Source organism: Somniosus microcephalus, chromosome 22 (assembly GCF_052327205.1).
Source record: "Somniosus microcephalus isolate GS21.2 chromosome 22, FLI_Smic_1.0, whole genome shotgun sequence".
In the NCBI taxonomy this organism is placed as follows: domain Eukaryota; kingdom Metazoa; phylum Chordata; class Chondrichthyes; order Squaliformes; family Somniosidae; genus Somniosus; species Somniosus microcephalus.
The window spans coordinates 54,021,762-54,039,520 of NC_141008.1; the positions used below are offsets into that span (position 1 = coordinate 54,021,762).

A 17,759-nucleotide genomic window follows, 5' to 3' on the forward strand; every position below is an offset into this window, starting at 1 on the left:
CCCGGTCTGGGCCTATACGTGACTCCAGTCCCAGACCAACATTATTGACTCTTTACTGCCCTCTGAAGTGGCCCAGCAAGCCACTCCGTTGTGTCAAGCCGCTACTGCAGCAGTTCAAGAAAGAAAGACTTGCATTTCTATAGCGCCTTACACAATCAGTAATCCCAAAGCGCTTTACAGCCAATGAAGTACTTTTTCAAGTGCAGTCACTGTTGTAATGCAAGGAAACGTGGCAGCCAATTTGCGCAAAGCAAGCTCCCACAAACAGCAATGTGATAATGACCAGATAATCTGTTTTAGTGATGTTGATTGAGGGATAAATATTGGCCCCAGGACACCGGGGAGAAATCCCCTGCTCTTCTTCGAAATAGTGGCCGTGGGGTCTTTTCCGTCCACCCACGAGGGCAGACGGGGCCCCGGTTTAACGTCTCATCCGAAAGACGGCACCTCCGACAGTGCAGCACTCCCTCGGTACTACACTGGGAGTGTCAGCCTGGATTATGTGCTCAAGTCTCTGACGCAAAGGCGAGAGAGAGTGCTACCCACTGAGCCACAGCACAAGATGACCCACCAGCACCTTCTCAGGGGACAACTCAGGATGGGCGACAAAAGCCAGCCTGGTCAGTGACACCCACATCCCGAGAATGAATAAAGAAAACATGGCACAGGTGAGCAGCAAGGGTCTAAGACAAGGGGCATAAAAAAAGGGACTGGAAATGTTCCAGTCAGCAAATAGGTTGCTGATATATTAGATTTAGAAAGGGATCAATGGACTCTTGTGGTAAGTTTGGATAGGTTGGGAGATGGATCAATGATCTACCCTGCCCGGAAAAAAAAATCAGTGCAATGTAATAAAAGTGCACTGATTTATTACAATATAGGTGACAATCACAGCACAGGTGGGTAAACTGAAAGCAGCTGTAGCACATAACACTGATAGGAGTGTGCAGCGACCGAGACTGTAGAATCACTTTTCTGAATGGCAAGGTCGCTAGAATAGCAGCTTGTATTACTGTCCCTTCATTCACCGTTAGATTACATGTTGAAAGCAACACTTAAGCACCAGCCAGAACATCCCTACCCTGCCGACATAAAAAAACCCAGAACAAGCTGCAAGAGCGCCAAAGGCGGGCCAGAGCCCAAGACACGTACATCTTTCGCCTGTTGCCCCTTCCAGTTGGGAGAATCAACACCCAAGAAACTGTAACCCGACCTTTACTCTTTTCAGAGGCCGAGGGACCTACTGGGTGTCCCAGCATTTTCCGCTTAGATTTCCCTCTCTGGTGCGCCCAGATGTACCCACTGTCAGGGCACAAAGCAGAAGTAAAATGGTACACTGGTTAGATCAGGTCTCTGCTCTCCCTTGCTGACCTCCAATCGCACTTTGACCGGGGGCAGAAACAATTTCTCGCTCTGCACCCGTCAGTTTTTCCTCTCTATAAAACAGCAGCAGTGCCAGAGAGCAATGTTAAAAATCGAACGAATTGTCCTCAATCGCTGAATCGTTTTACCCGACGAACTCCAGTCACCGCGATACCCGGCCCGGCCCGTACTCACCTTGTCCAAGTACTGAGGGAGGAGATCCCCCAGCAGCTGGGCGGTGTTCCCACTCACTTCAGACGGCTTCAGGACTGCAGCGTTTCCTGAGAACGGGAGCGTGACACAAAAATAATCACTGGCAACCGGAAAATTATTCCGTAGAATTTTACAGCACAGAAACAGGACACTTGGCCCAACAGATCCCGGCCGGTGTTTGTGCTCCACATGAGCCTCCTCCCACCTTACTTCATCTAACCCCATCAACATATCCTTCTATTGCTTTCTTCATCATGTGTTTATCTAGCTTCCCCTTAAATGCATTTATGCTGTTCACCTCAACTACTCCCTGTGGTAGCGAGTTCCACATTCTCACCACTCTCTGGGTGAAGAAGTTTCTCCTAAATTCCCTATTGGATTTATTAGTGACTATCTTATATTTATGACCCCTAGTTTTGGTCTCCTCCACAAGTGGAAACATCTTTTCTATCAAACCCCTTGATCATTTTAAAGACCTCTATTAGGTCACACTTCAGCAATCTCTTGCCTAGAGAAAAAAAAAGAGTGCCAGCCTGTTCAGCCTCCTCCCACTCTATCAACAAATCCTTCGATTCCTTTCTCCCTTCCTCTACCTAGCTTCCCCTTAAATGCATCAACTTTGACAAACAGAATTGACCAAACTAAGCCCGGCCAATACAAACCATCGCAGCTTCTAATTGGAGTCACCAGATCGTCAAGAACTTAAGAACACTTGTAGATGTGAAAAAGCCATTCGGCCCATCACAGCTCGTCCCTCTGGTACCCAAACTCCCACTGGAACATATTGAACAGCCCCAATGTTTAATGTTTTTGTCTACCGCTCGGTCTGGTGGATTACTCCAAACCTTTATTAATTGATGTCCTCTGATCCTACTCTCCTGGATTATGGTGAAGTGATACGCTGGGTTCCTGAGGCATACAAGGATGATCCCGCGTTCAACCAGTCTTCTGTGTCAAAGGAGCAGCTGGGGCATGTCAGTGGGCCTCAGTGCCGCTGGGCCTGGGAATGGAGGGTGGGGCAGAGGGAAGGAAATCAGCCAGCCTTTCTGCTCCTGATCGTTCTCCAGACTCCGGCTGTGTGCAAGTGCGTGAGCACAAGTTCTGAGGGAAAAGCAGGACCAGACTGGGCTGCAATGCCCCCCCGCCCACCGCCACGATCAAACAGCCGGCCGAGATTCACCGGCCCCGATTTTAACCCAACCCGAGCAGGAAATCGGGCAGGGTCTAAAACTGTGCGCCAGACCCAAACCCACCCCGTTCCCGCTGGGAGAGTTCGGTTAAAATCGGGGCTACCGTCTCAAGAGCACAAACTGAGACGACCCCCCCACCATGAATCGTCACCTTCAGGAGAGAAGAGCAGAAAAACTGGAAAATTCATAAAGGAAGTAATCAAAACAGTGATTGAAAAATATTCCAGGGCACAGGAAAATAAGTCACTTATTATCAATTGTAATATTTCTGGCAGAGATTGGGAAGTAAATAAACTGAAGTTCACCTGCTGCGATTGCCCCAATTAAAGGCTGGATCACGAGGGCCAATGGGTAGTTCCAGGCCCCGATGATCAGAACCACACCAAGAGGCTCTCGGTGGATGTAAACACTGTCCATCATTGTCATCATACTCTTCGATACGTACTCTGGCGCAGTCCACTCGGGCAGTTTGTTCAAGGCCACAGTAATGTCGTTCAGAATGCCTACCATTTCGTAGATTTCCACGGCAAATTGATTCTGCAAATTCAAAAAAAGGTATAGTCATTTTAAAGCATCTCTTCCCCTCCCCGCCCCTCCCTCCCCAATTTTCTCCCTTCAAGACACTGATTTGTGCTTGTGGGGGCCGGGGAAAACAGACAGCCTTGTGGTCTCTCACTCAGGGGACCACTCTTGGGGGGGGGAAAAAAAAAGAGACTGGTTGTCTAAGCAGGTTGTCATATGTGGCATCATAGCCAAGCCCATTGCTGTCGTCACACGATGCCCCCCGCGAGATTATGGCTTATTTCCTTATTAACTCTTTATTCAGCGTTCCTCGAACCACTGCTCTCGCCGCATCCCGAGCTCCACACTCAATGCCACGCGCCACCACACGCACACTCTCGCCCTCTCTCCTGCACTTGCTTAAAAACCAGTTACCCCTCGAACTTTTTCCAGTTCTGACGAACGGTCACCGACTTGAAATGTTATCTCTGTTTCTCTCTCTCTCTCTCTCTCTCTCTCTCTCTCTCTCTCTCTACAGATGTTGCCTGATCTGCTGAGTATTTCCAGCATTTTCAGTTTTTATTCCTCAATAACGCATTGATTTGCTTATTAATAATTAGTTTATATAAACACACACATATATGCAATCGTAATTAGCTCACAAAGGAAAGTAACCAGCTTAGCAGCAGGGGTAGATGGGAAAATAATGGCCAACTTGACTAAACAAACAACGGTCATCACAATATACGTATAACTGAGCAATGGTGAATTGAACTATTTCAGCAGGACCTTGGAAAAGGGCTGGCAACTGCTTGAGCAAGAACTAGATCGATAACATAGCAACCAGAAAAATAAGGGGCCTATGCACGTAGAACTTAAATAAAACTAATGCTTTGTTTTTAAAATAGCTTAGCTACTGTGGGAAACTGGACAAGAATGAACCTGGGTAAGGTAGGGTGACACAGGAGACCCTGTGGAAAGAAGGTGAAGTACAAGACAGTGATTGGTCCAGGGAACCTCCATAGGTTTGAATAAAAAGAAAAAAAAGTATAAAAAAGGGAGATCCCAGAAAGGGTTAATTGTAAAGGACTGGGGCCTGACACCTGGAGGAGAGAATAGCGGACTTGGGGTTTTTTTGCCAGAGGGTGCCCAAGGCATAACGGGGTAGTATGACAATGCGTGGTTTACCGCTGCTTAAGACACCATATGGGATGTTGATCCTTGCTCATACTGAATAAAATTGAATAAATAAAGTTTTAATCTCTGGTACCAATTTGGGTCAATGTCAAATCTTTTGGAATCAAAGCTCTCACAAAGAGAATCGAGCACCCACCCCCACACGTACACATGGGTCACTGGATAGTAAACAAGAGTATTAACACTGGCTGTTTTTTGTCTAGCCCTGGGACCCAACTGCACCTCCCCGACCACCAACATGGCCGAGATCAGCTGGCACGATAAAGACCGAAGAGCAAACCTGATCTATGTGGCCAAGTACCACCCTAGGTAATGTCGGAGCTGCCTTTGTAGGACAACTCCCACTGTAACTCATTTACAACAGGAATCAACAACAAAAAACTAGCTCTTCAAAGACGCCAGTTCTGTTTTTGAAACTCTCTCTCTCATGTTCATTTCACAATGCTCTCATTTTATGTGTCAAAAACAGGAAAACAGATTAGTATCTGAATATCTACCGGTGAGAGGGTGATGTTAAGTATCTCAAGAACGTCAAAACACCTGGAACACCTTGATAGAGACAACAGATCTTACAAAAAACAGCAAGAAGGCATGGTCTCTCATACGCAAACTTGGAGGTGATCCCAAGAAAGCTGCCCAACATCCAAATGTGTCTGCTAACCAAGTTGCACACCAGTTGCTCCTAAATGGAAAAATCAACAAGAAACAACCAAGAGCACAACTAGATAGGAAGAAGTACAGCGATGATCCTGGCTTCACTAGACCATTCACCATGGAAGAGCTGGAACCTGGTATATCTAGTCTAAAACACGGGAAAGCAATTGGTCTTGGCAACATAGCAACGGAGCAGATAAAGCACTTTGGACAGAAAGCAAAGAAATGGCTTCTACAATTGTTCAACCACTGTCTGGCAACACACAAGCTACCTAATATCTGGCAGAAAGCACATGTAATAGCACTATTAAAGCCTGGAAAAGATCCCTCAGATCCTAAGAGTTTTCGGCCAATTTCACTGCTTTGCCACACCTATAAGCTGTTTGAACGCCTGATACTCAATAGGATAGCACCAACTGTAGCTGAGAAGATCATTCCAGAGCAAGCAGGTTTCCGCCCTGGCAAATCAACAACAAGCCAACTGCTCAACCTCACACAACACATCGAAGATGGTTTTGAGCAAGGGATGGTAACAGGTGCTGTTTTTGTAGACCTGTCAGCAGCATACGATACAGCGAACCATAGACGTCTCCTCTGCAAGATTCTAGAGAGGACAAAAGAGATTCACTTAACAGAGCTGTTAGAAAGCATGCTTCAGAATCGCCGGTTCTATGTTGAACTAGGTGGGAAGCGCAGCAGGTGGCGTATTCAGAAGAATGGTCTTCCTCAGGGAAGCGTGCTTGCACCGCTGCTGTACAACATCTACACGAATGACCAACCTATAGACGGTGTTACACGCCGTTTTATATATGCTGATGATGACTTATGGAAGTCACTGCCCAAAGCACTGATTTTAACACCATGGCGAAAACGCTTTCTGAAGCCTTGGAGGGACTAAAATCCTACTATGAAGAAAACCACCTTCGCGCAAACCCATCAAAGACGCAAGTTTGTGCATTCCACCTCAGAAACCATGAAGCCAAACACCAGCTGAAAGTAACCTGGTGTGGAGCAACACTGACGCATTGCGAGCACCCTATCTACTTAGGAGTCACTCTTGACCGATGCCTCACCTTCAAGAACCACATCGAGAAGACAAAGGCAAAAAAGTGAGCTTACGAAACAACATCCTGAATAAGCTCACTAACACAAGATGGGGAACAAGCCCGAAAACATTGCGAACCAGTGCACTTGCTCTTTGCTATTCCACTGCCAAATACGCCGGCCCTGCATGGGAAAGGTCTACTCATGCCAAGAAGATGGATGCCGTTCTGACTGCAAGCTGCCGATTTATCACAGGTTGCTTAAAACCAACAAACACCAACAGCCTATATATCCTGGCGGGTAACGCTCCCCCTGATATAAGAATGGTAGCCAGCAAGAAAGAACAACTCCGTCAAACATCAGATGAGAGACAACCTCTGCATTGTCATACACCTACACCCAGCTGCCTAAAGTCAAGAAAGAGCTTCATGAACAGTGTTGTTCCATTACAATCAACCTCATCTGAAGCCCGCATCGCCTTGTGGAAAGACCGGCTCGCCAGTCTTGAACAACCCCCAGTGATGGAAATTTTACTTGATGAAAGCCTTCCCCCAGGAGCTAATTGCAACTGGGCAACCTGGAAATGCCTTAACAGACTTAGGACCGGTGTAGGTTGCTCAAAGGTGTCACTAAGCAAATGGGGATATTCAACCAGCCCGACAACTTGTGAATGTGGAACTGAGGCACAGACTATGCAACATCTCCTGCAATGTCCATCATTAGAGGAACCCTGCACTGTTGCAGATCTTGCCGAATTCAACAACAAGGCGCAAAAATGTGTCCAGTTCTGGCTGGGCTATGTATAGACTGTCCATGAACACGATAAGAAGAATCTGAATGGCAATAGATTGGGAGAAGGGGAAGTGCAACGAGACCTGGGTGTCCTTGTGCATGAATCGCTGAAGGTAAGCATGCAGGTGCAGCAGGCGTTTAAGAAGGCAAATGGTATTTTGGCCTTCGTAGCGAAAGGGTTCGAGTACAGGAACAAGGATGTCTTGCTGCAGTTGTACAGGGCCGTGGTGAGACCACACCTTGAGTATTACGCGCAGTTTTGTCACCTTATCTGAGGAAGGATGTTCTTGCCATGGAGGGAGTGCAGCGAAGATTCACCAGGCTGATACCTGAGATAGCAGGAATGACGTACGAGGAGAGATTGGGTTGATTGGGCTTATGCTCGCTGGAGTTTAGAAGAATGAGAGGGGATCTCATTGAAACTTATAAAATTCTAACAGGACTAGACAGACTAGATGCAGGAAGGATGTTCCCAATGGCCGGGGAGTCCAGAACCAGGGGTCACAGTCGAAGGATAAGGGGTAAGCCACTTAGGACAGAGATGAGGAGGAATTTCTTCACCCAGAGAGTGGTGAACCTGTGGAGTTCTCTACCACAGAAGGCAGTTGAGGCCAATTCATTAAATATATTCAAGAAGGAGTTAGATATATTTCTTAAGGCTAAAGGGATCAAGGGATATGGAGAGAAGGCAGGGACAGGGTACTGAATTTGGATGATCAGCCATGATCTCATTGAATGGCGGAGCAGGCTCGAGGGGCCGAATGGCCTACTTCTGCTCCTATCTTCTATGTTTCTATATACAATTCCCAACGCATCCAGATAGGAAGGAGGGAGAGATGGTGCAGTACAGTTCCTCAGGCACTGGCTACCTTTCAGTACAGTTCCTCAGGCACTGGCTACCTTTCAGTACCTCATCCAAATACCCATTGTTCACCGGAGCCGAGACAGTAACTGTGGTCAGGTTGTTTGACCCATGAAGTAGCAGGGGGAGGTGGAGCATGGCCAAGCCTCATTGGGTCCTCACCTGATGTCCATAGATGCACAATTTCCAGCAACAGCCACCATATAGTGACCAAGAATGGAAACCCTAGCTGACTGACTGTTTGTCCCCTCTGGTTAGGTCAGAGGCACTGAAGGTAGTTGTATCTCTTCTACTGCCACCACGGCTGTGTTCAGCTAATTCAACACAAACCAGGGACAAAACTGAAGACCTTACTGGTCGACCATCATCTCCCCCTGATAAGCTAAGCAAATCACATAGTGCCTTACAAATGCCTTGCAAGGCATGATGGACTAGTTGACATGGGTTAAAAGTTTAAATGTAAAAAAACTGATGCAGGACTATGGGAATGCAGTAGAAGTAGATAAGAAGGAACAGAAGGAGCAGCATGTTCTACTCCCTAACCACACTCAAGGAGACATAAGATAACTGTAGCAGTCTCATGGTCACTATTTGTTGAAAGTTAAATGTGAAACTTAAGCAAAACTCTGTAAAAAAGTGACTCGTGGAGCGCGTGATCGCCTAGTTTTCTGTTTTCACATGACTTGCAATTTATGAAAATGTATAAATATTGTAGCCCCGTGAGTCTCGGGGCTCACTCTTTGGGAGGCATACTTGTGTGTAGACACAAAGGGTTTCTCAGAGTGAAGTCCAGGTACCTTAATAAAACTTTACTTATTTTACAGTTTCTGACTTTGTGTATTACTGAGAAAGTGATAGACTGACCGGCGTGTTTAGTCTCCTAAAGCAGCGAACCCTGACCCCCCAAGTTAGGGGTAGATCTTCCTCACAGAAGCGAGGGGTTAACAATTCTGGTGACGATGATGGGATTCCAAAGCACTTCGGTCTGAATCACAGCGGTCTAGGCTGACGAGTCGCTTTCGGACGATTGAGCAAATCAGTGGCCACAGGTAAGATTTTTACCTTTTTGCTCTGTCTGTTACGAAGTGACTTAGCGCATTCGCTGGTGATCCTGGCCTTGTGCCGACGGAATCCTTTAGGTAAGAATTCGAGTGATCACACTTTCTCAAAGTCAGATATGTTAGGTTAAAGAGGTTATATTCCTTTGGGTGAAAGTCCCATAAAGTGTTGGGTTAAAGAGGTTATATTCCTTTGGGTGAAAGTCCCATAAAGTGTTAGGGGAAAGAGGTTATATTCCTTTGGGTGCGAGTCCCATAAAATGGGGAAAGGGTTAAGCGCATTAAACCGGTTAAATCAAGTACGTACAAAAAAATTGGGGGAAAAAAAATCAAGTACGTGCAAAAATTGGAAAATGGGGGCAGGAAATAGTAAATTGACGGAGATCAGGGGTCCGAAAACTCCGTTAGATATAATAATTGAACAAAATAAGATCGAAGAAAAATTAGTGACTAAATATTGTAAGAAATGGGCTAAAGGGAAGGCAGGCTGGCCACAAACAGGTACCTTTAATCTGGAAATAATACAGAAACAACAAGTCGAGCTCAGAAGCCAGGTGCCGAAATTGAATCAAAAAGAATGGGACGTATTGGCAAAATGGTCAAAAGAATCCAATGATCGGGTCCAACAGTCCCAATGTGCCTCATGGCAAAGTAATGCCCAAGCAAAAGGAATATTATTGCAAGATGAATTTGGTGTGCAAAAATCCCTAGACAGGCTTAAAGCAGAATGTAAAGCCGACAATTTAAAACTGAAACAAGATCGTGAAAAACATAAATTAGAAAAGGGTATAAAAGATCGAAAGGAAGGAATGTACCCGATGGCTGAGAAATCGGCTAAAGACGCGAAGGCAACTGCGGGTAAAGTAAAGCAGGATATGTTAACTATGAAACAAGCTTTTGAACAACTGCCATACGATGAAGCATCAGAGGCTGATGAAATTCTCACTCAAACGTTGGTAAAATTGGGGGGATTATTGGCTTCAGCTCAGTCTCGGCAACAACAGCAACTCCAACCATCTTCACCAGCACAGTCACTGTCGGAGCAGTCACTTCGGCAACCACTTCCATTTCCCCCATTATCACAAGTTCAATCCACCCCCTACTTAAACTCTCAGAATTTAGGGTCTAACCCTCATGTGGCCCCACAGCGGCATGCTCCCCTAGATGTTAGTTCCCCTTTGGTCCCACAATTTTCGCCCTATGTAACTCCTACAGCATTAGCTCCAGGAGTCAATCTTTCCCCTGGATCTCCACAATACGATCCCTCGCATTATACGGACCCTAATGATTCCACCAATCCTGCTCCTCCCTTGACACCCTTAGGAGCTCAAATGGCCCCTACTGGTGGAACCCTAATTGGTACTCCTAACCACGGGTCCCCAGCGACACCACGAGGACGGTCCCGAGGACACGGAGACCCTACAATGGTCCCCATTAGGGAATTCCCCGATGGATTAGGGCGTACGGTAGAAATGTATAAACCATGGTCACCAGGAGAATTGTGTGCTCTCAGAAAGGACTGCCCAAATTTAGAAACCAAGGGAGCAGAAAGAACATGGGATTGGTTACAACAAACGGTTGTAGCTTATCAGGGAAATGCAAAAGATATGTGGGACTTGATCGCACATTGCCTAACTAGACCACAATTTAATGCTGTTAAGACGGAATTAGGAGACACCTCATGGACAGACTTTGAAATAAGTCATCCAACAAGCGCGGTTACAGACTGACAGAGAATTGATTATTTGGGAGGTGCATTTAGGGATGGATTGAAGATGAAGATTAACTATTCTAAAATAATAAATACTAAACAGAAGAAAGAGGAATGGGTAGAGGACTTTGTTCAGCGATTCTCTCAGGTCTATAGCAAGTACTCAGGAGATGCCGATTTTGATGAAGACGAAAACTCTCCTCAGTATAATGCCTTGATTCTATCTTGCCTTAAACCTGAAATTGCCTCTGCCTATAAATTAACCACTGAAAATTGGGAGGAGAGAACTACAAATGCAACCCATAAACAGCTTGTACAGGTTGAAGAAAGTTTGGGAAAAGAGAAAAACAGTAAGGGAGAGAATAAAGAGACAATGTTTGCCCAGGTTCCCAAGCAACAGGGCCCCCCAGACGAATGCGACATGGGTTTCCCCAGCCTACTCTGGATGTTTCACTTGTGGTAGTCCTCATCATCGGCACAGGAATTGCCCGTCCCGACCACAAAATGTATGGTCAGTTCCAGGGGCAAGACCGTTTTTTAATCCAGGCCAGAGAGGCAGGGGCAGGGGAGGTTTTAGAGGACGTGGCGGATATAGGGGAAGAGGGGGTTACATTCAGGATGATCAGGCCTGGCAACATCAACAGGAATGTTGGAACGGCGGCCAGTACACACAGGAACCATTGCCACCCCCACCACCACCGGCGGCCCCACATTATGAGGGAGGTGCGTGGTATCCCCCTAATAACCAGTTTTGACTACCCAAACCCTTAGGAACGCTGAGTTTGCCACCAAGAGATCTTCCCTCCTTTCTCAATGATTTCAATCTCAATTTTCCTTATCCACTTCCTCTACCCCAGGAAAACCTCTGCCCCAAGTCACTCAATTGCGCTTTCAAACTTCCAATTCATCACGATACTCCTGCAATTGTCCTCCTGCTGAATCACTCCCTCACCTCCACCTTTGATGCCCTTGTTCCCAGTAATACCCTTGCTGTCTGCCATCCCAGTGGTTCCCTCATTATGTGTTCCAATCAGCAGTCTCTGTCAAGTAAAAGATCAGGCAATCCTTCTTCTCTTCTTAGGCAGTCCCTCGGAACCGAGGATGACTCGCTTCCATGTTAAAAATGAGTTCTTGGGTGACTGATGAGTCCAATGCGGGACCTACAGTCTCGGTCACAGGTGGGGCAGACAGTGGTTGAAGGGGCGGGTGGGCGGGGTGCTTGGGTTGACGTGCGCTCCTTCTGCTGTTTGCGCTTGGCTTCCACTTGCTCCCAGCGAAGAGACTTGGTGTTCGACACCTTCCTGGATGCTTCTCCTCAACTTTGTGCGGTCTTGGGCCAGGGATTCCCAGGTGTCGGTGGGGATGTTGCACTTTTTCGAGGAGGCTTTGAGGGTGTCCTTGAAGCGTTTTCTCTGCCCACCTGGGGCTCTCTTGCCGTGTCGGAGCTCCAAGAAGAGCGCTTGTTTTGGGAGTCTCGTCAATCAAGGTGCCAGCAACTATAGCACTGACGTTGAGAGCAGCCCAAGACAACAGTAGAGGCTCAACCGACAGATACACATCCCCTTTTCCTTCTCTACATCTTGGCATTCTGTTACTACAGAAGATCTGAAAACAGCAACAACACAGACAGGGCCAGACTTCAGAACACGAGAAGAAATTAAACACATTTTAAGGATGGACAGATACACGTTAAATAATCACGGCATTGCAGGTTAAGACCGTGTGGGGGGATGTGGACCCTGGTTAAGACACTGATCGCATATTAAGAGATTTGTTTCAAACCTTGTGCAAGTCCTTTTTGAGCGCCAGTAAGAATTCATCCTTTTTCACGGTGAGCATTCTCTCCAGCGCCTTTAGCTGCTGAACCCGGAATTCCAATGGCCGGGTTTTCCCCAGATTGTAGGCGGCTCTCGCACCGTCTACAGCAAGCTTAATTTGCTCCATGATGTGCCAACCTGCCAAGGAACATAAAGCAATGGTAAGTTATCTCCACTGGCACGGAACAGTGCCAAGATGAAAAAAAATGAGAGAGAGGACCTGTTGTGTATTTAAATGTTGTTGCGTTTGGACATCTCGGTTAGGGTGTCATTTTGGTTGGTGATTCAGGAAGTGGCAACACTATATAAAATAGGTGATGTAGGTAATGCTGGGCCATGTTATAAAGCAATAAATGAGGACCATATTTGGATAAGGGCTGTAACTAAAACAGGAAATGCTGGAAATTCACAATTGATCAGTCAGTATCTGTGAAGAGCAACGAGAGGTTAACATTTGAACTCTAACCCTTCACCATAACCATATACCCTCACCCGAAGGAATTCCGAGCTCAACACGATTCCGAGCTCTTCCTCCGTCACTGCCTCCACTTCTGTGCCTCTTTTTTCAGCAAGAAAGCTCTTCCTCACACCCACCTCTGTAAATCTGACCCTTTCTCCCATCTCCAGCCTTCTCACACCTCCTGGAACCTTCCCCCAACCAACAACCTCTAGCCTTCCCTTGATCTTTTCATTGAGAGCTTCCACAATCATATCAGCCATCTGCACTCTACTCCTCCTTCTTAACCTATTTGAATTGACGCTCAGCATTCTCTCACTTCCAATCCCAACATCATCATCAAACCTTCTTCTCCAACCAAGTCCAGAAAATTCAACCGGATCCATGGTGAAGCTCAGTAAACAATCCTGTAAGATTCATTTGGTGCAATTTATCAACAACAAAGACCATCATAAGACAGGCAATCAGGGACAAATCTCTCTTTCTCCCCCAACAGCATAAACCAAGTTTCTTCTCCACACACCACCTCTTCTTCCCAATTTCCAGATCCCTTTTTAAAAAGGTTCACAGTCTCAATAGTTATGGCTCCATTTTACAAATATTTTTCTTCCCCTTCAGGTCCTTCTCCATTAACCAATGACCAAGTCAACGGGGCCCCAGACAATCTGCTCCCAAGCCTCTGCTGACACACCACAATATAAATGGCCGACTGTAGGTGGGCTGGGGCACTCTGAGCAACTCTCCCTCCAATTTTCTCTCCCAACTCAAGGATGGGAACCAGACCTCCAATTCCTACCAGAGAGTCGGTGCCCCAACACATCTCCATCTTTGAAAGAACAAACCCAATTCCTACCGTTCTGTTGCAGAGTGTCGGTGAACCAACAAACACATTCCTACCCTTGAAAACATTTAGTTACTAATAGAAAATGTGGAAAGATAACTTATCAACCTTCGCAGACATCTCAACAAACTTATAAAATATAGGTATCTTACTGTCCTAGCTCGGAGATGAGAACACAGGATACATTAACTTCACTTAAAGCGACATTAATGACGCAACTTAGTTTAAGCAGGTGATCTTGAAGTTATCGCAATGACTTTTCTTGTAACCTCACCCCCTCAATTTCCAACCACTTCTCTCCTGAAACGGTTGTTTTGCACTGGCCCATGGCTCTACAGCCACTAACCAGCACTTCCTCCTAGTCCGCGTCTAGGCAACGAGCGTGGGCAGGCTGGGGTGGGTATCACAGCCGAGCATCACCCCATCAGTCAGGAGCAGGACACTTGGATGATGCAAGTGTGAGTATAGAAGATTAAAGGGTGATCTAATTGAGGGGTTTCAGATGATTAAAGGATTTAATAGAGCGAAATTATTGCCTCTGGTGGGGGGGGGGGGGGCAGCAGAGATTCTGTAGGAGTGCAAAAGTTCAACAGTAGTTAGGTGATAGTGCAGAAATGCTAATGATTATTATTAGCTCTTATCTGTTAACAGGACAATATAATTTCCAAATCAAGATTCATTAGAACAAAGGGACACTGTTACAAGAGAGCCAGGAAAAGATGCAAAGACTCAAAAGATAGAGATAATGATGAAGGAGGAACCGTCGGAGCTGGCCTGGTTCTCAAGGATAAGGGGCTGGCGGGCTACACAAAAGTACGCGCTGGATGATAAAGGTGTTCGAACAAGGCATGAAATGCAGGAAAAGAAACATCGAACACGGCACTTCCTGTGAATCGATGAGTGCACGGGAACTTAAGGCAAAAAGCTAGTGTGAGAAGGTAGAAAGCAGGAACAGATGTTTCATCTCATCGTTGAACGCAAGAGTAATGATGGACAGTAAAATACCCACTGTCACATCCAGCCTGTGGCACACAACTGCGATGCCTTATGGATCATAATATACACACACACACCCCAGGCGAAAGCCATCTAATCTCCTAGGAGTGGCAAACACAGAAAGAACCACATCAATTACCGGGAAATAAAAATCTGGATAATTGCTCTTAAACCCATTAGGCAATCAAAACTAGCCTAGATCATCACTGTATAACATTAATCAGGGCCAAAGTGCTTACTTTTCGCAACAGGTGATCTCCGCCCCAGCCAGAACAGATCCAGCTCTCGTTTGAAGGAATTCAGTGAATCAGTGTTCACTGAACGAGCTGGCAGTCTGTTCCAGAGCTGCACTATTCACTGGGTAAAGAACCACCTCCTGACATCTAAACTAGATCTGGCCTTTTTTACTTGAAATTGTGGTCGCACCCCGTCCCCACCACCCCCCCCCCGGATCTCCCCCTGTCTCTACCCCCCCCCCCCCCCCCGGATCTCCCCCCGGATCTCCCCACCCCGCCCCCCGGATCTCCCCCCCCCCCCGGATGTCCCCCCGACCCCACCCCACCCCCCCGGGTCTCCCCCCGACCCCACCCCCCCCGGATCTCCCCCCGACCTCCCCCCCGTCCCCACACACCACCCCCCCCGACCCCACACACACCCCACCCCCCCCCCCCAAGAAGGTGGAGCGGGGCAGGATGAGGTTGGCCGGAGCGGGGCGGGATGAGGTTGGCCGGAGCGGGGCGGGATGAGGTGGGCCGGGGCGGGGCGGGATGAGGTGGGCCGGGGCGGGGCGGGATGAGGTGGGCGGGGCGGGGCGGGATGAGGTGGGCGGGGCGGAGCGGGATGAGGTGGGCTGGGCGGGGGCGGAGGCGGGATGAGCGGGGCTGGGCGGAGGCGGGCTGGGCGGGGCTGGGCGGGATGAGGTGGGCTGGGCGGAGCGGGGCGGGATGAGGTGGGCTGGGCGGAGCGGGGCGGGATGAGGTGGGCTGGGCGGGGCGGGATGAGGTGGGCTGGGCGGAGCGGGGCGGGATGAGGTGGGCTGGGCGGGGCGGGATGAGGTGGGCTGGGCGGGGCGGGATGAGGTGGGCTGGGCGGGGCGGGATGAGGTGGGCTGGGCGGGGCGGGATGAGGTGGACTGGGCGGGGCGGGATGAGGTGGACTGGGCGAGGTGGGCTGGGCGGGGCGGGATGAGGTGGGCGGAGCGGGGCGGGATGAGGTGGGCGGAGCGGGGCGGGATGAGGTGGGCGGAGCGGGGCGGGATGAGGTGGGCGGAGCGGGGCGGGATGAGGTGGGCGGAGCGGGGCGGGATGAGGTGGGCGGAGCGGGGCGGGATGAGGTGGGCGGAGCGGGGCGGGGCGGGATGAGGTGGGCGGGGCGGGGCGGGGCGGGATGAGGTGGGCGGAGCGGGGCGGGATGAGGTGGGCTGGGCGGAGCGGGGCGGGATGAGGTGGGCTGGGCGGAGCGGGGCGGGATGAGGTGGGCTGGGCTGGGCGGAGCGGGGCGGGATGAGGTGGGCTGGGCTGGGCGGAGCGGGGCGGGATGAGGTGGGCTGGGCTGGGCGGAGCGGGGCGGGATGAGGTGGGCTGGGCGGAGCGGGGCGGGATGGGATGGGGTTGGCCGGAGCAGGGCGGGATGGGGTGGGGTGGAGTTGAGTGGGGTGGAGTGGAGTGGAGTTGGATGGGGTGGAGTTGAGTGGGGTGGAGTGGAGTTGAGTGGGGTGGAGTGGAGTTGAGTTGGATGGGGTGGAGTGGAGTTGGATGGAGTGGAGTTGAGTGGGGTGGAGTGGAGTTGAGTTGGATGGGGTGGAGTGGAGTTGGATGGGGTGGAGTTGAGTGGGGTGGAGTGGAGTTGGATGGGGTGGAGTTGAGTTGGATGGGGTGGAGTTGAGTGGGGTGGAGTGGAGTTGGATGGGGTGGAGTTGAGTGGGGTGGAGTGGAGTTGGATGGGGTGGAGTTGAGTTGGATGGGGTGGAGTTGGATGGGGTGGAGTGGAGTTGAGTGGAGTTGAGTGGGGTGGAGTGGAGTTGGATGGGGTGGAGTGGAGTTGAGTGGGGTGGAGTGGAGTTGGATGGGGTGGAGTTGAGTGGGGTGGAGTGGAGTTGGGTGGAGTGGAGTTGGATGGGGTGGAGTGGAGTTGAGTGGGGTGGAGTGGAGTTGGATGGGGTGGAGTTGAGTGGGGTGGAGTGGAGTTGAGTGGGGTGGAGTGGAGTTGAGTGGGGTGGAGTGGAGTTGGATGGGGTGGAGTTGAGTGGGGTGGAGTGGAGTTGAGTGGGGTGGAGTGGAGTTGGGTGGGGTGGAGTTGGATGGGGTGGAGTGGAGTTGGATGGAGTGGAGTTGAGTGGGGTGGAGTTGGATGGGGTGGAATTGAGTGGGGTGGAGTTGAGTTGGATGGGGTGGAGTTGAGTGGGGTGGAGTTGGATGGGGTGGAATTGAGTGGGGTGGAGTTGAGTTGGATGGGGTGGAGTTGAGTGGGGTGGAATTGGGTACAATCCATGACAAGACCTCACTGAACAACTAATTGCAATAACACCCTCCCAAGACAGTTGATAAAATGATACTTACACGTCTCACAATGAATCAAAGACGGAAGTGGGGGAAAGAAGAGGCCCCTTACAGTCCTGGGGGAAAAGATCAGAAGTTGTCAGCAACAACCAGAGAAGCCCGGGGCTCCCGGGCAGCGCAGGTCCCGCTGTGCCGCTTTCCTGGGCTGATTCCGCTGCGATTGTTGTCGTTTTAAATCGCCTTCGGCAACAAATAAAGTGCAGAGCAGCGGCAGCCGGAGAGGGACAAACCAGCAGCCAACTCAAAATGCGATCTTTTTTCTTGCAGGGCTCCTCCTTCCTGTTGCAATAACTTTGTTTTCACTCCTGAAAGTTATTTAAATTATCCCCCTCCCCCCCACCTCTTCTCAACAGCATTTTTTTAACTGACCAGAATTTAAAGTCAAGCTGACGAACAGGCCATTCGGCCCATCAGGTCTATGCCAGCGTTTCTGCTCCACAGGCGCCTCCTCCCACTCCCACCCCTCTTCATCTCACCCTATCAGAATATCCTTCTATTACCTTTTC

The 17,759-nt window shown here is 49.2% G+C and overlaps 1 protein-coding gene across 1 annotated transcript in view; it reads right to left on the bottom strand.

Annotated features, from left to right (window-relative positions):
- Positions 1–17,501, bottom strand: part of LOC147102386 (aldehyde dehydrogenase family 3 member A2-like) — a 32,403-nt gene extending 14,902 nt beyond the window's left edge. Inside the window, exons 1-4 of the mRNA XM_085964762.1 lie at positions 17,254–17,501; positions 12,367–12,539; positions 3,071–3,302; positions 1,558–1,643 (exon numbers count right to left, since the gene is read on the bottom strand). Coding sequence (XP_085820888.1) covers positions 1,558–1,643; positions 3,071–3,302; positions 12,367–12,528 — 480 coding nt within the window. The 5' untranslated portion in view covers positions 12,529–12,539; positions 17,254–17,501. The remainder of the gene's footprint in view (positions 1–1,557; positions 1,644–3,070; positions 3,303–12,366; positions 12,540–17,253) is intronic.
- Positions 17,502–17,759: the final 258 nt, after the last annotated feature.